The following is a 24598-nucleotide window of genomic DNA, read 5'->3' as shown; positions in this document are numbered from 1 at the left end:
TTGAAAGGATACGGGCCAGGCACAGGCTAATGGGTCTGGCTCAGTTAGATGACTCAGTTGCCATGGATAAGTTAAGCTGAAAGGCCTGTTTTAAGGTGTACAGCTCTATGACTGTACAGTACTCAACCTTTTATCCACTGATGAATTTCTGTTATTGATACCAATTCAATTGCTGTTTTTCAAACCTCAACTAGCTTGGTCATCTGACAACATTAGCATTTGACCCTCTATCCACTTCCCTACCCTGAATCCTTCAATGTTGAACAACATTGAAGGAGCATTCAGACAGGTCGTGGTTTTGTTTGTCACTCGTTCCTCAAGTAAACATTCTCAAGTAGGGTGGTGTGGTGGCACAGTGATAGAGTTGCTGCCTTACAGAGTTTTCAACGCCAGAGATCCGGATTCGATCCCGGCTACGGGTGCTGTCTGTAAGGAGTTAGTATGTTCTCCCCATGACCTGCGTGGGTTTTCTCCAAGATCTTCAGTTTCCTCCCACACTCCAAAGACGTACAGATATGTAGGTAAATTGGCTTGGTAAATGTAAAAATTGTCCCCAGTGTGTGTAGGATAGTGTTAATATGCAGGGGTCACTGGTCAGCACGGACCGGGTGGGCCGAAGGGCCTGTTTCCGCGTTGTATCTCTTAACAAAAAAAGGTTAATCTTACAGCTTTTTTCGTAAGATGTCATAATAGATAGGTACAAAATGCTTGAAGAACTCAGCGGGACAGGCAGCATCTCGGAAGAGAAGGAATGGGTGATGTTTTGGGATGAGACCCAAAACGTTAACCATTCCTTCTCTCCAGAGATGCTGCCTGTCCTGCTGAGTTCCTCCAGCATTTTGTGACTATCTCGATTGAAACCAGCATCTGCAGTTCCTTCATACTCATAATAGTAGATATTCTTTGTCAGTGCCTGTTTGGAATCCTGGAAATATCTCATTCTATAGGCCTGGGCCCACACTTTAATATCTAATTTGTAGATAACGTACCTGCCACCTTCTGGCTTATGAATTCCCAAAGATTGTTTCTTGTGACAGAATCCAAAACAATGACCTGCAACTTGGATAATTTGGAAAGAGTAGAAATGCAAAGAAAGATTACGAATTTTGTGGTGTTAGATGGATTATGATATTCTCTGCCCCATGTCATAAATAATATTGCAATCCTGCCACAGGTGCAGCTCACAAACACAGATTTTAGTCGTTAGAAAAATAATTTAATGGAAAACCAAAAACACACCAAAATGTTCTCAATTTAACCTGAAATTTCATCATATCTGTGTCAACCTGGACAACATTACTTTTTGGAATTTGACCCAAAATACAACACCAGTGACTCAAAGCACTAGAGCTTATTCTCTGTTTCTTTATTGTATTTAAGACTTCTTGATTAAAGGGTAATGAAGCAGAGAGCTGAGCAGAGGTTTTTGGCAGACTTGTTTATAGCATGCATCGTTATGATGTTCAGTGTTTTAAGGATAGTATTTATTTTGCAGAAGACATTTGTGCCGGAACTTGTGCCTTGGTTGATTATATATTCTAAACTATAGAACTCATTCTCCAGGTCAAATCAGCCCAGATCTACTTCCTCATAAGATATGTTATCTGGTAAACACGATAGATTGACTAAGAAACATGCACAAACCTAAGTCACTGTAACACAAAAGATATTTGAGACACAGATATTAATTTTATTATAATCCCATTATTGAATCACCTTAATGATAATGTGGGTTTTCAAATTAGCGTCTTTTGTTCTTTTTTTTTTAGAAATATGCCCCTAAATTTATATCCTTGCCTCATTTCTGCTTTGGAATCAACATCTTGCAAACATGTTTGCCTCTGGCTGCTTTGATGCTGGGTTGTTTTCTTTAAATGTTTCAATGCCCAACACACACACAAACGTCTGACACATGCTTGGATTAATGAACGGCCATGACTAGAAAAGTATTCAGATTTTCAAACTTTATTCTGGAAGGATTGAATTCCCATCATCTGGACAATCTAACAATTATCATCCAAATAGTCGTATTGCAACATTTAAAACCTAATTGGTAGCTATGCTATTTTACCACTGAACGAAACACTGCAGAGGATAATTCAAGGTGGTCACTGGAAGAGGAAAGAATAGGAGGCACATCTGGGGAAACTAGAAAGTCTGCAACTGTTCATAATTGGAATAACACAAACATGTTGCTTCTTTTTTAAAGAAGGCTATAAGATATGATAAATTAATTAATAAACTGCTCACCAAAGTCAATTTCAATGAGAACTTTCAGAAGCAATAGTATATAACTAAAGAGTACATCGTTTTAACGACCTGCCAGGGAAGTTATAATTTCTGTTTTGGGTGCAGTGAGTGGTTCTGCACCAGTTTTGAAATAAAATGTTTTTCTCTGTCTGGACTCTTCAGTCAAAATATTTTCTGTAATGCTGTACCAAAGGATGCCATAAACCTGTGCAATTCGGCAGTGAGGTAAAACAAAAATCAGAAAAAGAAATATGCTGTGAAACTTTTCCTTGATAAATTTAAGAATGATACGTGAAGTTAGTGGACAGATCAGGTATCCATCTAAGTAGTGGAAACCTGGAATTACACATTTCCCTAAATGCAACAGATATTCAACATTTTATGACAATCAGGACCAGGACCTTTGCTCCACGATGTTTGTGCCAAACATGATGCCAGATTAAACAGAGAATCTTGAAAATCAAGAACGATGGCTGCGCAGAATCCCTACACATCTGTCGCCTGTGTGAAAGGAATGTTCTAGCACACATTGGTCTAAACGGCTACCTCCGTGACACAAAGACTAGAAACTAAATGTCATGGTTTTGGTTTAGTTTAGAGATACAGCTTGGAAACAGGCCCTTCGGTCCACCGAGACAGTGCCGACCAATGATCCCCGTATATTAACACTGTCCTACACACACTAGGGACACTTTTACATTTATATAAATCCTATTAACCTACAAACCTGAACATTTTTGGAGTGTGTGGGGAAACTGAAGATCTCTGAGAAAACCCACACAGTTACGGGAAGAACGTACAAACTCCGTACAGACAACACCTGTAGTCGGGATCGAAACCGGATCTCTGGCGTTGAAAACACTATAAGGTAGCAACTCTACCGCTGTGCCATCCTACTTGAGAACATTTTACTTGAGAACGAGTGACAAATAAAACCACAACCTGTCTGAATGCCCCCTCAATGTTGCTCATGTGTCTGCGTTCACCCCCTCCCCTGGCAGTGCCTGAATGTTGCCAGTTTTTCTCATTTGTCGACTACCCTGATAAAGTTAGTGAAAACAAATCGAAACATCAGGCCAGCACGTACAAATTGGTCAAGTCCATTAATTTCTGCAAAATTAACTTATGATGTTAATTTAATGATGTTTACATTAAAAATTATCATTCGTTTTCAATCCATCCAGAACCACAAATTGTTGAAAAATTAGTGACTTCCTTTGAAACAAAATCAGGCTTATCTCAAATATTTTATGCTGCTGCCTACTAATTTGCTTTTATTTCCGTTGGTTCTATGTATTTCTTTTGTACTATTTCCTTATTTCTCTTCAGTTTGTGCTTTATATTTCAGTTTATCTCAGTCTATTCTAAACTATTTTCATTCCTTTATTAACTTTAGGAATCTATGTCTCACTTCTCCTTTAATTTTCCTGCATTCTTCTGCAACATTAATTTTCTGGCAAGTTGGCTCTTTCCCTTCAACTCTGCTTTTTCCTGTTGATCTCTTCCCGCAATCTATGCTTCATTCCTTTTTAATTCTACATTGACAGTCAAATAGGAAAGAAATGTACCAGCAATTGCAAATTATACTCTGGAAGTGGAAGTGAAATTTGGAAGAGGAGTAAAAAGTGCAACTTTCATGTGTCGAGAATTCCAAACTAGTGTCCAAGGTGAAATTCTGTCTCATAATTTTGCTTCACATGTACCTTTTAGCGAGGGATATAAGTAATCTGATGGTGCCAAAGTGACACAGACTTGTTGCAAGGTCTCAACCCGAAACATCACCTATTCCTTCGCTCCATAAATGCTGCCTCACCCGCTGCGTTTTTCCAGCATTTTTATGTACCTCAGACTTGTTGATGCTTCCATTACTATTTTTGCTGTTTTGCAAAGATTTAACAAATCTTTAGTGAAGGGATTAAATATTTATTCAGGTAATATTAATGGCAGCAATTAATTTACAACAGGTGGTATCTTGAAACCTTTTGCATTTGAAATGGTTCTGTTTTTTGCTGCTTCCTCTAATGTCTCATTGCATTTATCGAATGAGAAAGGATTGGAAACATTCCTTCTTTGATATTACAGTTTACCCTGAATTCACCAGTGTTAGCCTGAGAGGTGGTAATGCACAGTATCTGGTCGTGGTGTCCACATTCCCTGTTGTGCGGTTAATGCAATAACTTAAGCATGAAGCATTCACGTTTTCTGTAGTAAATAAGGCGAATATCGGCAAAATATTCCACCAAGGGTTTTTGCTGAAGCCATTATTCAACGCTGAAGCATGAGGCTCATGGAACTATACCACAGCAAAAAGCAAATAATAAGTAAATAAAACACATTCATAAGGTACACAAAAAAGCTGGAGAAACTCAGCGGGTGCAGCAGCATCTATGGAGCGAAGGAAATAGGCAACGTTTCGGGCCAAAACCCTTCTTCAGACTGATCGGGGGCAGGGGTGGGCGGGGACAAGAAAGGAAAAAGGAGGAGGAGCCCGAAGGCTGGGGGATGGGAGGAGACAGCAGGTGGACTGAGGAAGGGGAGGAGACAGCAAGGACTAGCAAAATTGGGAGAATTCGATGTTCATGCCCCCAGGATGTAGACTCCCCAAACGGAATATGAGGTGCTGTTCCTCCAATTTCCGGTGCTGCTCGCTGTGGCCATGGAGGAGACCCAGGACAGAGAGGTCGGAGACGGAGTGGGAGGGGGAGTTAAAGTGCTGAGCCACCGGGAGGTCAGCTTGGTTATTGCAGACCAAGCGGAGGTGTTCGGGGAAACGATCGCCCAACCTCCGCATGGTCTCACCGATATAGATCTGCTGACATCTAGAGCAGTGGACGCAATAGATGCGGTTGGAAGAGATGCAGGTAAACCTCTGTCGCACCTGGAACGATTGCTTGGGTCCTTGAACGGAGTCGAGGGGGGAGGTAAAGGGACATGTGTTGCATCTCTTGCGGTTGCAAGGGAAAGTGCCCGGGGAGGGGGTGGTACGAGAGGGAAGGGAAGAATTGACAAGGGAGTTATGGAGGGAGCGGTCTTTGCGGAAGGCAGATATGGGGGGAGATGGGAAGATGTGGCGAGTGGTGGGGTCACGTTGGAGGTGGCGAAACTGACGGAGGATTACTTTTTGTATGTGACGGCTGGTGGGGTGAAAGGTGAGGACTAGGGGGACTCGGCCCTTGTTGCGAGTGGGGGGATGGGGAGAGAGGGCAGTGTTGCTGGGTATGGAAGAGACCCTGGTGCGAGCCTCATTTATGGTGGAGGAGGGGAACCCCCGTTCCCTGAAGAATGAGGACATTTCAGATGTCCTGGTGTGGAACGCCTCATCCGTGGAGCAGATGCGGCGTAGACGGAGGAATTGGGAGTAGGGGATGGAGTCCTTACAGGAAGCAGGGTGGGAAGAAGTGTAGTCCAGATAGCCATGGGAGTCAGTGGGTTTATAGTGTATGTCGGTCAGAAGTCTATCACCTGCAATGGAGATAGTGAGGTCAAGGAATGGTAGGGAAGTGTCGGAAATGGTCCAGGTGTATTTGAGTGCCGGATGGAAGTTAGTGGTGAAGTGGATGAAGTCAGTCAGTTGTGTGCAGGTGCAGGAGGTGGCACCAAAGCAGTCGTCGATGTAGCGGGGATGTTGCCCTGGTATGTATTGAACAAGGATTGCTCGACGTAACCGACAAATAGGCAGACATAGCTGGGGCGCATGCGTGTGCCCATAGCTACGCCTTGTATTTGGAGGAAATGGGAGGAGTCGAACGTGAAGTTATTGAGGGTAATGACCAGCTCCGCTAGGCGGAGGAGAGTGTCAGTGGCTGGGTATGGGTTGCTTCTCTGGTCGAGGAAGAACCGGAGGGCTTTGAGACCATCGTGTTGACAGAATGTCATAATGTCAGAATGACAGAATAATCATAATGTTGACAGAATAGCTAGTGAATTTATTGTAGTGATCAATTCAAATATACAGTGTGGTGAAATCTGATTGCACACTCAACCTGTATTATTTCCACATGTGTAGAAGATGAAGAGGCGGTCTGGGATAGTAGTTGTATGCATTAATAATTAGCTTCTGTAATCCAAGGATAATCATGCCTCTACGCCTGAGATTCAGACTCCTTGGTCACTCTCTGACGCTGACGCACACTGATGACTTTGTGGCATAGTGGTAGAGCTGCTGCCTTCAAGCCCTGTCCCACGGTACGAGTTCATTTCAAGAGCTCTCCCGAGTAAAAAAATCAAAAGCACGGAAAATGAACGTAGCGGGTACGTCGGAGCTCGGAGACGTCTCTTAGCGCTAACGGCAGGTACTCGGGAAGACTCGCTAACGACAGATAAGCACGGGAAGACTCGTGAAGATTTTTCAACATGATGAAAAATGTCCACGAGAGCCCCGAGTACCGACGAGTGGCCATTACCGTAAATCTCCGAGTTCGAATCAGGGCAAACTCGGGAGAACTCTTGGAATGCACTCGTACCATGGGACAGATCTTTTACAGCGCCAGAGACCCCGATTTGATCCTGACTACAGGTGCTGTCTGTAAGAAGTTTATATGTTCTCCCTGTGAGTTTGTGGACGGATAGATAGAAAGAAGCCATAAAGATGTGAAAAAAGAGGCAAAAAGAAAGGAAAACAAAAAAAATTAAAAAAGCATGATAATCTACAGGTCTTCAGGATCAATTGTTCTCCCATAAGCATTTATGATGTTATGAATGGCATTTAGATGACATTGACATTTCTCTGGGCTGCAAAACCTATGAAGCTGCTTCTGCTCTTCATCCCAGATTAATGAAATAATTGTGGGGGATATTACATATATATTAATGAGCAGATGTTCATATCAAATGCATATTTCACTTTTCTCCAAATGCATTGACCATATATAGTTTAATGAGCACCAAAATCCAATTTATTATATATTAAATCATTTACATTCGAACAATCATGTTCCTTACTCCATTTGAAAGTTAATAAGGAAAAAACAGTTTCCATTTTATCACTGGTTATTATAAATTATACAAAATGAATTACAGAAATGTTTGTTTGTCACAAATCTATTAGAATTGTGATTTCAGGCTCATCAATCCAAATTTCTCTGATTCAATTGGTATTGGACCAATGACCAGAGTTCTCTGCATTGCTGGATGTGTATGAGCAGGGCTCTGTTTCTCATGATTGAAGGTGATTACAATGTCAGCATTTGTACCCTTTGTGTTTTGGAAGGTGTACCTGTCTCTGCATTATTAGAAAATGTGTTTTGAGAAACTTATCAGGATTTTGAAACACAGGATGCAGCCAAGTGAAATAAAGGACTAAACCAATAATTTTCTCATGCAGACATGTTGTGCTTTTTATTATTGGCCTTGTGGGAAGTGAATCAGTGACACTGTATTGGAAAAGTAGAAGGAATACATTAGAGGTAGGTTATACATTATGGGAATTAGTATAGTTGGTTAATGAGGCCCTCTGTGCTTTGGCAAATATCTATGTTGTTACCACTCTTGAAAACAGTAAATCACACAACACGTTTAAATGAGTAAACAGTCATGAGGTCATGAAATTCTTTAATGAGCACCAAAATCAAAACTCACATAATGAATAAATGTAATGATTTACACTCTAACACCCTAACTGTATTCAGCAGCCAACCATGTTGCAGGCACCATTTTGAAAGTTAATGAGGAAAAGGGTTTGATTTAATCTCTAGTTCTTACTGTATAAAATGAAATCCAGCAATTATACTTGTCTCTACAACTTTAGAAAACATGTTTTCAGAAACATAGCTTCAAAAAACGCATTCATGGACGACAGGACAGAGCCAAGGAAATGAAGATTAAACAATGCAGTCATGCTAGACATATATGAGTTTACGAAACCATTGTCAGTCAATATTAGAATACTGTAGCCTCAACTTATATTTAACACAGCTATTGTTTTATCTATATATTTGTACCCATTTCCTATTTAAGTTTCCTATTTTAAATCTCCACCACAGTAAAATTGGATTTGGCGTTTCCTGTTGCAATTCATGTAGTGTGGCGTCATTACACTGGTGTATTTTGTGCATATAATGGCTTGCAACCAGTTACAATCCCTCACTAGCAAAACAACGCATACTTATTGCAGGAAGCTGGAAGTATACAAGCATTGGGACATTTTGTTTTACATTTTCACTGACTGTTGATTGACCTGTGCTGCCCTTTTGCAGACAAGCAACATTGGGATAAATCACAGCATTTATGGCTCTGTTCCTCGTAATGGCAGCAACTTGATAATGGCAAAAGCTCAATTTGACCATTCCTCCTCCCCCTGTGCAAATGGTTCCACTTCCTTTCTTCTCCCCACCTCTCATGCTTTTCCCTTTTGCTGTGGCCTGTGTAGCTGCCATGCAGAGAACAACAGTGTTGACCTGCTTCCCACCAAGTGAATGAAACAGCTGCAAAAGCATAAATCAGCTGTTAATGCCTTTAATTGTAATTTGAGAGTGCCTAATGTGGCAATAGGGCAAGATATGCCACCCATCTTACACAACAACATAGGTAAAATCTGCAAACAAGGCAAATGCAAATGTAGAAAAGTAGGTTAAGGGGGAAAAATAGATCAGCCATGATCGAATGGCAAATGACTCAATGGGCAGAATGGGTTAATTCTTCACCTATGTTTTAGGATCAGCATGTGCACAACGCAAAGAAGCACCTGGAACACATTGTTCTGTGGGCTATCAAGCTTTGCATTGTGCCAGTGATTTCCCCAGTGCCAGCCAGATTCTGACCTAAATGTAGCTGCTTTCACCAAATATTGGTGTGCTCAACATATATCGAGGGTGGTCTGCTGAGGAAGCACAAAACCAGTGATATCTCCATGAATCTGTAGCTGACCTACCACATCAGAAGGGTTGAGTATAGTGTCAAAGCTGGTGAGAATCATCTTCCACTCCAATTGCTTTGCCTCCAAGGGCGGCACAGTAGCGTAGTAGTAGAGTTGCTGTCTTTCCGCGCCAGAGACCTGGGTTCGCTCCTGACTACGAGTGCTGTCTGTACAGAGTTTGTGCGTTCTCCCAGTGCTTTCTCCAGGTGCTCCCTAGATTTTTCTCCAGGTGCTCCAGCTTCCTTCCACACTCCAAAGACGTACAGGTTTGTAAGTTAATCTACTCCAGCGTGGAGAGTAGGAGTGATTGTTGGTCTGTGTGGACTTGGTTTGGCCGAAGGGCCTGTTTCCATGTTGTATCTGTAAAGTCCAGCAGAATGGTAAACAATTATGGGGTGACACGTCCAGCTGAGTGACAAAAGTAAATTCTCAATAATAGACGGCTAAAGGATGCCATGTCTCTATCTGTTTCCTCCTTAAATATGTTGAGTTCTCCTCCGCTCTCAGGAAGAGAATTCCAAAGATTCACAGCCATCTGACAGAAGAAATCAATAAAGGGTCCCTATAGTTGACCCCTTCTTGATTTGAACTATCTCTTCTAGTTCTGGATACACCCACAGGGGGGAAAAATCCGTTTAGCATCACCCTTTTCTTTTGACTGGATAACACGCAATCAAAAGCTTTTCACTGTAACTCGGTACACATGACAGTAATAAACTAAACTTTCTAGTTTTCAATAGTATCACCTCTCGTATCTCTAGTCCAAACTTTACGGATCCAATTTGCTCAACCATTTTTCACATTGACAACCTTTTCATCCCATCAACTAAATTAGTGAACCCTCTCAACACTGTCTTCAATGCAAGCCTTAAGTAGACCAAACTGTATAAAGTACTCCCGATGCAGTCTCCTCAACTTGATGTGTATCAAACTTTTTCTGATTCCGTACTCCAAACCCTAACTCTTTCAATTAGCCTTCCTCATTATTTGTTGGACCTGCAGGCAAATCCATTATATTTTACTTCGGAGTCACGTGAGTGACTACGTGAAGAACCCCGCCAGGACGCATGCGTGTCATATCACTACACGCATTGCAACGAGTCACAGCAGGGACTTAGCAGCAGAATTTGAAAGCCGGGAACAGCAGGTAAGGAGACTATGCGTTCCTTCCACTTACCTTACAGGTGGAGGCATGGACCAGATCCACGAAGGCTGCAAAAAAGCTGGCGGGGGAGAACCGCGGAGTTGCGGGCAGCCAGCAGCAGCAGCCAACGGCACGCCAATCTCCCGTAATGGGAACAGCTGTGCCCAACTTCGCTCCCGCACCGGCCACGGCCGGGCGGTAGAGCGAAGCAAAAAACTAACAAGAGTCGTTGATTCTGATGAGTCCGACTCTGAATAGCCACGAGCGGCCAGTGCCCGTGAGCATTGGGAGGGGGGAACAAGAGCAGCCGGTTGGAGCGGCTTCAGGAACTGGAGCAGCCGCGAGCGGCCAGTGCCCGTAAGCATTGGGGCTGGTTGGAGCGGCTGGGAGCAGCCGCGAGCGGCCAGTGCCCGAGAGCATTGGAGCCAGTTGGAGCGGCTGTTGGAGCAAATACTCCAAAGTGACAGGGTCCGGGAGATGGAGACTAGTCACAGTGGGCAGCTAGTAAGTCCTACAGCAGTACCTCTTGTAGGGCTGCACAGTGTTTCTCCCTCATCAGAGGGGAGTACAGGGGGTCAATTCTGGGCTGACCCTGAAGAGGGGTGTGCAGAACATACCCCTAGTGTGTATGGGGTGCAAGAAAACCTATTGGATATGGTGTTCCAGTTCATTCAACCCGACCAAACTGGCCAAAACCTGGAGCCTAAAATAGCTGCAAGTATCAACTACTTGTCATTCAACCAGCTATAAGGACAGGCATTATTGGACACCACAGCAAGACACTTACCACCAGGGAACTGCAAATCACTGAATGTTCCCAGTGTCAACCAGTGTATTTGAAAACATGTCGGAGCCTCAATCAGAGCCAGGGACTTGAAACTACTGAAAGTTCTGAAAGTCCTAACAGCGGGAAGTACGGTTTTCGCCCGCACAATAAACGAAAAAGACATAACACAGGATCACCAGGATGCACTGGCTTTATTTTGCAACTACCAATACGAGTAAACAGCATTAGGAAGAGTGCCATCCAACCGTCTTTAGACCCTAATTTGCAGGCCTATGCAAACCTGGAACCTCCAAACCACCAATATTACTATTTGGAGGCAACTTATCAAAACAGGTAAAATAACTTGACGAAGAGGGTAAAACCCTGGGGCTCATTAAAGCAACGTCTAAAAACTACTTCGGCCAGAAACAGCACCCCTACGCACCACCAGTCGGCCAAGACAAACTGGTGAAAGCTCGAAGGCCAGGAACACTCAACATCGGTCTTTTTTAGGTCATGGCCCAGACTGGCCTTCCTGCGAAATGCGCTAACCCTCAACACCAACCCAACTACAGATCCAGACACCGGCGCCTCAACGTCCACGGAGGATGCCGAAAAAGTAACAAACCTACCAATAGTAACCATGGAGGTAGGTGGGTCTGGTTCCTTACGAGGTTGGTGGGAGATTACAATTCTATCTGGATGCATGGAATAAATTAACTACCGACACTTATATTTTCAGAAGTATAGGGTTATACCATAGAATTTATACAAAAACATAACCCTCCAGTTCAGCATGGACCGAACCGAATGTTCGTGCTTACAGGCAAAGAAAAATCAAAAGCGCATGCTGAACTACAGTGGCCATATAAAAAAAGGAGTAATGGAGGAAACCCAACACGAATCACAGGAATTCGTGTCCAAAATCTTTATCATAAACAAGATGGTGGTTGCCGCATCATCATAGATTTGACTAATTTGAATACTTTCGTACTATATATTCATTACTAGATGGAAACCTTTGTTACTGCAATGCAATTGATTTCCTAAGGTTACTACATGGCAAGCATCGATTTAAAAGATGCTTACTATACAGTACCCATTAGAGGTGACCACAGATGTTATTTAACACAATGGATCATCTGGGGTTCACCCTTAACTCAGTTCACATGTCAGTGACTTTGCCGAAAGAAAAGGTTACAGCCTTAATGGAGGCTTGCAGCAAAATCATTGACATCACAAAACCATCCATCAGACTGGTAGCAAGAATAATTGGCATAATAGTGGCTGCGTTTCCAGCCACACAATTCGGACCTTTACATTATCAAAAATTACAGTGGGCTAAAATACGAGCGCTCAAAAATTATGGTGGTCATTTTGACAGACCAATAAAGCTACCAACAGAGGCCATAATGGAACTAAAATGGTGGAAAGATAACATTAGGCATTGTTCCAATCCAAACATTATCAGCAACCCGTCTATGGTACTACATACTGATGCCAGTGCACTTGGTTGGGGTGCTACCAATTCCATCTCCAGCTGTAGGGGAGATGGAATGCACAGGAGGCATCATTATTACAAACACTGGGCATAAACTACCTGGAAATGTTAAGTGCATTCCATGGCCTTAAGTCATATTGTTCTGGGTTATATCACCAGCATGTTAGACTACAAATTGACAACACCACCGTGGTAGCATATATCAACCATATGGGTGGAAACAAATCAACATCATGTGACAATTTGGCCAACACAATTTGGCAATAGTGTATCCAGAGAGATATTTGGATATTAGCTACCTACTTACCAGGTAAACTAAATTTAATGGCAGACACCAGGTCACGCAAATTCAATGAAAACACTGAATGGATGTTGGATAAAAATGTATTTGCTGAAATTACAGCACGGTATGGAACACCAGATATCGACCTATTCGCATCCAGGCTCACACCAGATATCGAATTATGTTCATGGGAACCAGAACCTGGGGCAGCGGCAACAGATGCATTTTCGCTGCATTGGGGGATATTGTTTATTTATGCATTCCCTCCTTTCTGCCTCATCATTCGGGTATTAAGGAAAATACAGCAAGATTCCGCATCTGGTATTTTGATAGTACCCGATTGGCCTACTCAACCATGGGTCCCGGTGATACTCGACATGGTATTAGAACCATGCATCACCATCCATCATAGACCTAATTTACTGGTTCATCCCGCAACAAGGGGAAGTTACCCATGTCATAATTATATAAACCTATTAATTTGTAGAGTTTGAAAGCACCTCTACTACACCTGGGACTGAAGGACCGAACAGTGGATATTATTTCAGCGGCCCACAGACAGTCCACCAAAAAAAAACAGTACTTGGTGTCATCAAGAAATGGGGAAAGTACTGTCACAGCAATAACATCACCCACAGATCTATGAACATCCCGTCTGTTCTGGAATTCCTGGCAAGCCTCCATTACGATGAGAGGCTCAGTCATAGTGCCATCAACTGCGCCAGAAGTGCTCTGTCAATATACCTGTGACAAAGGAACAGAGCGGCATTCTGTTGGGACAGACCCTGGTAACCAAACTCATGAGGGGCATTTTTAATGTTAATCCCCTAAGAACCAGGTACTCCCAAATATAGGATGTGAGCATTGTACTGACCATGTTAAGAAACTGGTCTCCAGCTCTGCCCCTACAGAAACTGACTATGAAAACTGATGCTGATGGCCTTGGTCACGGCAGAAAGGGTCCAGTCGCTACAGAAACAAAGGCTGGACAACATGACTATTTCATCTGGAAATTTAACTTTTCACATCAAAGAATTAGTCAAACAGAACATACAGGGGTCAGCAGGCCTAAAAACAGAATTCAGGGACTCCAAGACAGATGATCGTCTCTGTATTGTAACACACTTACTATTATATATGGAGCATACTAAGATCATCAGAGGCAAAGAAATTTCACTTTTAATCAGCTACAAACAGCCACTCAAAAAAGTGACAGTCCAGACCATCTCTAGATGGCTAAAACAGGTCCTAATAAAGGCTGGAGTAGACACTAGCATTTTTAAATCTCACTCCACCAGGGCTGCAGCTACATCGGCAGCTATGAAGTTGGATGTTCCTATGGACCAAATCCTCAAGACAGCAGAATGGTCAACGGAGAAAACTTTCCAACGATTTTATAACAAACCAGTCATTGAACCTGGAACATTTGCAGAAACAATTTTAAGTTCTGTAATATAATTTTACCCCATAAATAGGGGCTATAATTTGGTGTTAATATATTTATCGTTGGGTTTTCAATATCATATTGATGTCTAATGATGTTAACACTATTCTCCCCATAATCAAGGCAGATGTGATGCATGGACTTGTTTCCACGGCATGAAATCACAGAGCTTTAAAATCTTCACGTAGTCACTCACGTGACTCCGAAGTAAAATAGTAAGATTAAACGAGAACTTACCAGTTTGAAGTTTGATCGTTATTTTATGAGGAGTAACGTTGAGGGATTACGTGCCCTCCGCTCCCACCCTTGATCATATACTCAACTGGTATCTCTTCTCTAATCTTACTATGTTTAGTCATTACAGTTATCTGTGATTTCACACCGCTCTTTTGAAGAATGACATGCATGCGTCCTGGCAGGGTTCTTGACGTAATCCCTCAACGTTACTCCTCATAAAATAACGATCAAACTTCAAACTGGCAAGTTCTCGTTTAATCTTACTATTTTATTAACCAAATCCTAACAAACAGTTATCTTTCAGAATTGAATTATATTGTGCATTCTGGTGCATTTTCAAATTGTAATTGTTCAATGTGATTAAGAAGGGTTGTTTTCATCATATAAACAACTGTATAATCATAAAGCACTGTCATTTACCAGGCCTGTTCTTTCAGCAGATGAAGGTTGTGAGGATGAAGAGGAAGCAGAGAAGCTGCAGAATGGAAAAGAAAGGGGTAAGTTCGGAAGAAATTGGAATTTAATAATGTTAAAGACTTTTCTATGAAGAAGTGTTTGTCATATGTTTTATTAACTTAAAGTTATGAAAAAAATTAGATATTTAATAAATGAAATTCATGTATGAACATCTTCAAGGCAAGATGAATAATGTCCAAGTATTTCTGACTGGTTGGCAATTGACATGGAAGTTAAGTTACGCCAAGTACATTGTCTTATGCACAAATGCAATGAGGTACAGGTACAATTAAAATCTTGCTTGCAGCAGCGTCATGGGAACATAGACTCAGGCCAACGCACGTCAACTTAAATTACACATAAATAACAGAAAGTTCTGCAGGACAGTATAAAGAAAAAGAGACTGCGGGAATTAAAAAAGACATGTATGCTAAATGAGAGTAAGTCTGAGGTCGTCCTTCAGGCCCCTCGGACTCAATTAAAATGATAGCAGGCGGCCTTGGAAGCCTTACCCCACTACTCAAACCTCACATCAAAAACCTTGACGTGATATTTGACTCAGCACAGAAATTTGACAAACAAGTCAATGCCGTGGTAAAAGCTAGCTTCTTTCAGCTTCGGACGATAGCTAAAATAAAACAATTCCTCCACTTTGATGACCTCGAAAAGATGATCCACACATTTATCTCCTCCCGCCTAGATTACTGCAACTCCCTCTACACTGGCATCAGACAATCTTCCCTGTCCCGCCTGCAACTGGTCCAAAACGCCGTAGCGAGACTCCTGACGGGCACCCGAAAAAGGGACCACATCACCCCGATATAACCATATAACCATATAACCGATCCTGGCCTCTCTCCACTGGCTCCCTGTGCGGTTCCGTATACATTTCAAGACCATCCTCTATGTCTACAAAGCCCTCAATGGACTTACCCCCTCCTGCATTAAAAGTCTTCTCACCCACCACTCCACCTCCAGGTCGCTCAGATCGGCCAACTTGGGGCTGCTGACTATCCCGCGGTCTAGGCATAAGCTTAGGGGCGACCGCGCCTTTGCGGTTGCAGCTCCTAGACTGTGGAACAGCATCCCCCTTCCCATCAGAACTGCCCCCTCCATCGACTCCTTTAAGTCAAGACTAAAAACGTATCTTTACTCCCAAGCCTTTCCTGACGTCCACTGAGCGAGGGCTATATGTATATATGTATGTAGTTTGTTTGTTTATACTATTCTTATAACAAATGTAAAGCACTTTGGCCAACGAGAGTTGTTTTTTAAATGTGCTAAATAAATAAATGTGACTTGACTAAATACAATTAGAAAAGAAAGCCTCACGTTTTCAAAAAATGACTGCATTTAGTCCCCCGATTATGATAGGATTATATTGTTGAGAATTGTTCATTACCCGATGTCTCAAATGAACAAAATCATTTTGTGTGGGAGTCATAGAAATATCCCAAGCTCTTTTTCTATTTCAAATGTTGTTGTAAAGATGCAGGTCAAGAAGTTGTATTACGTGATACAATACTTCTCTCTGGTACACCATGCCTGTTCAATTTGTGTCGATCTCTGTGCATATGGCACATGCATCTGGACATGTGCAATGATATCAATTGGAAAACAAGGCTCATTGTAATGGTGCATGTACAAATTATACTGTACACGTGAGATCTGCCTTGCTCTTTGAGAGCTGCCCATACATAATCATCAGGGAAAGCCAGCTTCTGATCCCCATATATGCACATTGCCATGAGCAACATCTGTAGTCTTCGCTGCATGTTTGACTCTTTTTTTTTTTTTTTTTTTTTTTACAAAATAATAGTGATTTTATTTTGGTCAAGCAGGTAGGCTGTGGAAAAAAAATTGTATGTATGTATGACATAGAATATAGAACAGGAACAGAACCTTCAGCCCATGATGTGTGTGCTGAACATGATCACATCTTATTTTTTTTTTTTTTTTTTTAGTTTTGTTTATTTTATTAGAAGTTAATACCACACAAAACAGTACAGTGGAACCTAATTTTAGGTGCCAACTATGTAATACCGTAATCCATTCTATGTACAAACTCTAGTTTTATGTTATGAGAAGGAAGTAAGCAAGACAAGAAAAAGAAAACAATAGAAAGAGAAAAAAGTGGAAAAATAGATGGTAGAGAGTAGAAAAACGTGAAGTGTGTATATAAAAAGTAAAAAAGGAAGAGAGAAAGTGGAAAGTAAAGTGTTTGACTCATTTTAATGAGTGCTTTCACCAATGTCACATTGGAGTGGAATCAGGTGGCTGCACCGCACATCCTAACACTCACCATGTTGCTTTTAGCTCCACTAAAATTATTCTACTCTTATTTTTCCACTATTAGGTTTCCGTTCAGCCCTTTCCTAATTATCAACATCTTTCCATTGAGTGCACTTTCATCTGTTTTCCTTTATAAAGGCATTGGTACATCTACCAGCACGCATGCATCCTGCTGAGTATTTTAGAGTGTTGTTGGCATCTTTAAAAACAATATCATTTTGAGCCACATATCATATTTTATAATATTTTCATCACAGTTCCGCTTCCCAGCAGTAAATCTATTCAAAGTCTCTGACTACCCGCCTAGCATTTGGATTTCATCTTTTATCAGTGATTAATAATTAGTAAATTGCTCAGAGAAACATTAATTCATCTATTTTAATCACTGCAGACAGTACACCATGGTTTGATGAGAGGGATTACTATGTCACCTAGATTCTCTCCACTGCACAGTGGCTGAGTTATGAGTTGGAGAGAGTCAAGGAGTATTGTGTCCAATGTCTTAGAAGTAATGACGTGTGAATTTTTAAAGTCCAGGTAGCATGTGGTACCTCTGAAGATTTTGCGGGTATTGTCTCTGCTATCTTTATCTCTTGCCCCTAGGTCCCAACCTAAACTACACACAGGCAGTCCTTGCTGCTAAAAAAAGCCTCCAACCAGACTTCCTGACATTAGCAGAGTGCTCCTTGAAATGATGGAAAAAATATCTAAGTAGAACAACGTGTTCCTAGTTCAACACTGACTGATAATAATCATAATACATCTCAAAATCTCCAATTTATTTTGGCACGGATGGAAATGTGTGTTGCACGAATTGAGACATATTAGGGACATGAGCAGGCACCAGACAGATGCAGTTTGCGCATAAAATACACGCCCGAAGCAATACAATCTCTAGGCACATACTTATAAAATTATTGTTGCTGGAATAGGATTGTAAACATACAATGAAGCCATTCAGTTTATCGTGCCTTAACACCCTAATTTAGTTCCCATTTTCTCATGGTTGGGCTGTCCACGACAGGACGGCATAGGTTTAAGGTGAGGGGTAGACGTTTTAAGGGAATCTTTGAGTGGTACGTTATTTTGCACCGAGAACATGCTACCAGACCTGGCGGTAGAGGCAGATATGATTACAATGTTTAGGAAGCATTTTGGCAGGGCATGAACAAGCAAGGCATAAAAGAATGCAGACCTAATGGAGGCAAGTAGGATGACTGCAGAGAAGCATAACCGGAGATGTGGACATGGTGAGCCAAAAGGCCTGTTTTGTGCTGTACGTCTTTTATTAGGATTCTTATTATTTGATTCCCAATTATCTTGGTAGGTAGCCAGTTGAACCTTCCTTGATGTTGCTTCATTCGAGACCTCAAGGTAATGTTTCATAGTGTTGAAAAGGTGTGACACGGATTTTTGTGACAAGGAGAATTCTAGGTTTTAAAACTTTTTTTTAAAGCGTGAATTACATTTGTGTTGGCCAGATTTACTAAAGCTATATCTCAATATCTGTTTTCCCAAAGCATTCACAAAGGAAAGCATGAGCATAGTACTTTATCTGAATAAAGAATATAATCAATCATGGTGCCACAAATGAGATGTGCCATCTGGTTCAAGGCAGTAAATCCCCCAAAATTGGTGGTACTAATCCATGAGAGCTGAGAGCAACAGTGGCACATCTGTTTTAGATTTGCTTGTTATTATAAAAGTCACCTTAAATTGGGAGTAGCTAAGAGGCTTCTTGATGAGAATGTGTTTCAACATGACTATTCTCATGCCTGGATCTTTAAGTGACATGCAGAAAAGGAGATAAGAGTCTAATGTATTCTACGGTGGGATTTATCAGCTGCCCGAATGGAGATGAGAAAGTTACGTGCAAAATAGAAATTGAATTTGTCAAATTGATTTATTTTCTGACAGGTTAAAGTGGAAAATGGAAGGTGGAAACTAACTCAAGTAAGTGAGTTAATCAATGCCAGAATGTATATCGCTTAAAATATAATGACAGTCATCCGTTATTAACTTCAGTTGATTGTTGGCCAAAGATGAAATGTAAAATCAACAAATTTACAGAAATCAATGACTGTTTCTATATCCAGCGGGAACTGGTGGAATTTACCCACAAGCAGCAATTTCAATACAACAGCGCTGCTCACGGGTGTGGCTCCACGAACTGTTTCCAAATCAGAACCAGCAGCATAGCTCAGGCTGGCTGAATTCCCCAGCTGGGAATCTGCTGGCTGAGCTGCCCAGGGGTTCCCTGGTACAACCAATCGATTCATTTGTATATACAAGAATGATGGCAAAGGGAAAAGCTAAATATATACACCATTTACATCTTTCAATTAATTGTGCATATTTAAAAAAAATTATGAATTCAATGATTTATTCATTTTATTCTTTGTTACAAATTGATCATTTTTATAAAGCTTCAAACTAATTTTTATTAACCCAATTTAGCACGGTCCCTGACTCGTACCTGATGCCATGGTCTTTAATTCTGGTCATTATCACATATGCCAAACCCTCCTCAGCTTATAATCCTGACCTATCTGCACCGTCTTAAAGTCCCTTGTGATGGGCCAGCAACCTGATCTTGTTTTTCGATCGTTTCGCTGAACACCTCCGCTCAGTCCGCAATAACCTACCTGAACTCCTGGTGGCTCAGCACTTCAACTCCCCCTCCCATTCCCAATCCGACCTCTCTGTCCTGGGTCTCCTCCATTGCCACAGTGAGCAACACCGGAAATTGGAGGAACAGCACCTCATATTCCGCCTGGGTTGCTTGCGTCCGGATGGCATGAACGTTGAATTCTCCCAGTTTTGCTAGCCCTTGCTGTCCCCTCCCCTTCCTTAACCCTCGAGCTGTCTCCTCCCATCCCCCCGCCCTCGGGCTCCTCCTCCTCCTCCCTTTTTCCTTCCTTCTCCCCCCCCCCACCCTCCATCAATCTGAAGAAGGGTTTCGGCCCGAAACGTCGCCTATTTCCTTTGCTCCATAGATGCTGCTGCACCCGCTGAGTTTCTCCAGCATTTTTGTGTACCTTTGATTTTCTTATTGTTCAGGTGGCCATTTGTGCCTTGTCTACCCAGGTTGAATACCAAAGGGGGTTGAATCAACCCTCTTCATTGATGTGCAAACTACATTTAAGAATCGGTGTTTTCAACTTATTCAACCATTCTTCCAACGTCATTATAACCTAGAAAAAAGTTTTGGAGTAACTCAGCGGGTCAGGCAGCATCTCTGGAGAACATGGAATGCTGGCATTTTGAATCGGGACCCAAAATATCACCTATCCATGTTCTTCAGAAATGTTACCTAACCCGCAGAATTACTCCAGCATTTGGTCTTTTTTTGTAAACAAACATCTGCGATTCCTTTTTTCTTGATAATAACCTAGTTATATAGTCCTCAACTTTTATAGTTGTGGACTAAAAAGTCCATAACTTTTATAGTCCACAATTTGAACCAAGGGACTGAAAGTAATGAGCAATAATCCAACCTTGGGGAACTAAGGTGAAATCATTTTTGCTATTGCCACCTGTGTCTAAGATTGGCAAGCAGCACATAATGGGAATCGGATCTGAGGCAGTATTGGTGTGTATGACATGTACTCAATGTCCGAATGCAGAGCAATTGAGCACTATTTCGTCTTTTTCAGATCCATTTAACTATGTTAAATGATAGCTTTCTGCTTTCTGCTACCTTAAAGAACAATTGCTTGATTGTATTTATCCATTTTTATAATTACAGTGTCAGCAAATCTCAAGTTTGAAATTGTCGTTCTTTTTACCTCTTGGTTTCATCTTCCCAATCTTATATATTGCAGGCACAGTGACTATACAAAGAAACCAATCATACTTGACTTTTGTTCAGCCATTTGAACCACTCTTCTTTCAGCTGTTGAAGACATCATTGTGTGAATGTAAAATAAATCAGAAACAGCCTTTTGCTGAACAATAAACTTTCTAGTTCCACTCATTGAAGGGCTCTGGCACAGGAACACATTCATATCTGTCTTCTACATCCAGTGCACGCATTATTTTCGTCCTCAACAAATTATTTCTGTTTTCGTCATTACACATTTGTTTTCAGAGTTTTAATGTTGTTATGTATGAAAATGACAGCATTGACATCTCAGTGTTGGTAACTTAAGTAAATTAACTACTGAAGCAGTGGGATTAATATTGTGTCTTTTGCTGCTATGTTTTCCATATTATCCTCTGACAATTTATGCTTTAAATATGTTCTTCAGTGCATGGAATGCATTTTTTTATTTGAATGTGCTGAGGGCAGACAAATAAGGGAATTATTTCCGACATTGCTTAAGCCAGCTGGCAACATTTATATTTTCCAACAAGGTTGCCCTTGCCACCTCAACATTTCTGAAGTTTGTCTTCAAATCCATTACTGTGATAAATGCATCCTTCCATGGTATCTTGATCTACCACAATGAAAGTCTGCCCTTCACAGGAAACTTCATGAATTCATTTATTTCTATGCTTTGAGGCTGAGATTGAAGGACAGAGAAAGGTGAAGTGTCTGATTTGGAAATTGCTAAATCATCTGTAGTTCGCATGTAACTTCTCACTTCAGCTAATGAAAAATAAGTGATCCAGACTTTAACTAGATAAAGTCAATTTCCAGCAGATTCAAAAGACTTTTTTTTTGCAAGCAAGGTTAGAGAGAAATGGAAACGGGGTTCAATCCTGACCTCTGGTGCTGTCTGTGTGGAGTTTGCACATTTTCTCTGTAACCACATGGATTTCTGCCCGATGCTCTGGTTTCTTCACACATCCCAACACTTGCAGGTTTGTAGGTTACTTGGCCTCGGTAAATTGTCCCTAGTGTGTGGGGAGTGGATGCTAAAGAGGTATAACATAGAACAAGTGTGAACGGGTGATTGATGTTTCGCTTGGGCCGAAGGGCCTGTTTCCTTGCACCACCTTTCAATTCAATTCAATCAAAACTTATCGCATCTTTGTTTGATTTTAAAGTCCCATAATATATAACCTAGTTTCTTTATCATTTCACTTTTGGTAGAGGGCCACAGGTCTGCAAGACTTGTTTAGGCCTTGTCTGTACTTATGTGATGAGTAGCTTTCAAAGGTTCAGGCTGGAATTTTTTCAGAGCTTTTTTTCTGTGTTCACATTAGTACTGAAATGCATTCTAATCTTTGGCTTTCTGTTGTAATAGTCTTGAGCATCCAGGAATCAGCAATGTGGGATCTGGTGGCACAGGTTGACTAACTTTGTAGTATCATACTGGGTTTATGCAACACCTCTTCTTTTATCCCCTCGGCTGCTTTTGTGTTGTCAATATAAAGTTGTGAAAGAGCAGCACTTTGGAAAGACAGTCATCCATAGCACAACAGCAGTACTGCATCCACTGCCCGTCACCCGTAGGCCCACAAATATGCCCAATGTGCCCTCTGTCTATGCATCCCTTCCTCTGCCAAATTCTGAGCGCTTTGCCTTCAACAAACCAAGCCCAACACTCTTAAGGGAGGGATGAATTTACTTGAAATTTAGTCCTTGGGTTGAGTGCCCTTGAGATCCCCATTGAAACCCATCTCTTTGAGAAAGCTTTTAACCAGGCATTCTGCTATTCTCTTCTTGCCTGGGGTGCATTTTCTGTTGAATTGTGCCTCCATGAAATGACTTGCAAAGCATTCCTATGTTAAAGGCATGATGCAAATCCAATTGTTTAATATCTGATTTGTTTGGGTCACCAGGCTTTAATTCCCAAACCATCGGCTAAATATGCTGTGGTTGGGAATTGGCATTCTTCACCTAACACAGCATCGGAAATACTCTTTCTGTTTCTTTCTTGATCACGAAGAAAGTGGAATATTAAAGTCGAAGTACACTCCAAGGGCTGAAAGGTTGTTGAGATAGGTTGAAAGAGCATGATAAATGTCACTGTACGCTCAGATCTGCATGACTTATTGTTGCAAGGGTTTCTATATCTTTCAGATGCTTTCTTTCTACTGTGTAGCTAAAATATTCCTCTGCAAGCAGAGGGACTTTAAAAACACAAGCAGTTAGGTAGTCTTGTAGTTAGTTCAATATTGTTAATAGAAAATGAGTAACTTTAGAAGGGATTCAGATATTTTAAATGAGGTAGGAAATCTGTATAATAGTATGGTTATAAGTGAGGTCATTCTTCACATTGAAATCGGCCACCTTGTAAATTATGCAATTGTAAGTTAATTTGTATAGTATCTAAAATGTGTTGTGAATTTCAATTCATGATGTCTTATTATGGTTAACTTGTTTTGTGCAACCCACAATTGTCATCTGTGAAAGATGTCTCAATGTCATGTTTTACATTGCATTGGCTGTTTTTCTCTGGTTGCTGAAAGTAACACAGATACAATGATAAAGGACCAGATCAACGTTTTTTTTAAAGTTTTATTTTATTTGTGGACTTAATGCCAGTTGTCACCTTTCTATTTATTATGTTGTGCTGATGTAGTGCCGCAAAATAAAGTACTGAGTCTTTATCCTTCATTCAACCACAAATAAAGCTGAATCATGTGTGTGAAAGTCAGTTTCCTTGAGTCTAATGTTTGAAAGAGTGGAAATAATAGGAAACGAGGCAAATAAAGAAGAATGGTTATGGTTAGATGTGTGTCAAACCTACAATGTCACAAATGCTCTTGCACGATTCAGTTAAATTTAACAATGGCAAAATAATCAAGGATAAGGCCTTTGGAAAATATGGTTATTTTTTTCTGATAACAATCATTAATTCTCTTCTCACATGATGCTTCTCTGTCTTAAAAACATAAATGCAAGGTCATTGCCTTTTGCCAATCTAGACAAAGTTACAAGGGTATCTTAAAAAACAGCAATTTTAGGATCCTCCTGACCAGCCAAGAAGAATGTCCATGTAAAGCAAATGTTGGGGTTGGAATATTCTGAAGCATTAACATTGACTCACAATGGTCTAATGCTTTAAATACTTTTAGAACAACAGAGGCTTTGTAGTTTTGCATTGAGGCATCTTTCATTTCAAAAATGTTTTACTCCATCATGCAGTGGAAATCTAAATGTCCTATTTGTTGAATATCCCATCCATTCAAGGTGATAAGCTTGATGTTGCACAATGAACTACAAAACTCCTCCTTCTCATAACATTGATGGTGTTGCCGTTAATGAGATGTAATTTAATTGAAACTGTCAGTAATTCTGTCAGATATTCCATCTTATCTAATGCAAGTTTATTTACAATGGCAAATTAAAATGTTTTAATATAATTGATCGTCCCATGCATTGATGGAAATTATTCTGTGTGTCATATTCATACATTTAAGGTAGAGGGTGGTGCTGATTGAAGAATCATTGAAATCAGGGTGTTCATTTCTGATTCAA

The 24598-nt window shown here is 41.0% G+C and overlaps 1 protein-coding gene across 23 annotated transcripts in view; it reads left to right on the top strand.

Moving 5' to 3' along the window:
* Window positions 1-23770, top strand: part of dtnba (dystrobrevin, beta a) — a 446182-nt gene extending 422412 nt beyond the window's left edge. For 17 of the 23 annotated variants that reach the window (XM_055635471.1, XM_055635453.1, XM_055635463.1 and 14 more), the window contains 2 exons: window positions 14916-14975; window positions 21051-23770. In XM_055635471.1, the coding sequence (XP_055491446.1) occupies window positions 14916-14975; window positions 21051-21184 (194 nt within the window). In that variant the 3' untranslated portion in view covers window positions 21185-23770. Of the gene's footprint in view, window positions 1-14915; window positions 14976-19143; window positions 19180-21050 lie in introns of all 23 variants that reach the window. The other 6 variants (XM_055635466.1, XM_055635462.1, XM_055635465.1 and 3 more) reach the window with 3 other exon arrangements.
* The last annotated feature ends 828 nt before the right edge of the window (window positions 23771-24598 follow it).

This window comes from Leucoraja erinacea, chromosome 5 (assembly GCF_028641065.1).
Source record: "Leucoraja erinacea ecotype New England chromosome 5, Leri_hhj_1, whole genome shotgun sequence".
Taxonomy (NCBI): Eukaryota; Metazoa; Chordata; class Chondrichthyes; order Rajiformes; family Rajidae; genus Leucoraja; species Leucoraja erinaceus.
Note: the sequence above shows the minus strand (reverse complement) of the source record. Positions and strands in the feature narration are given on the sequence as shown.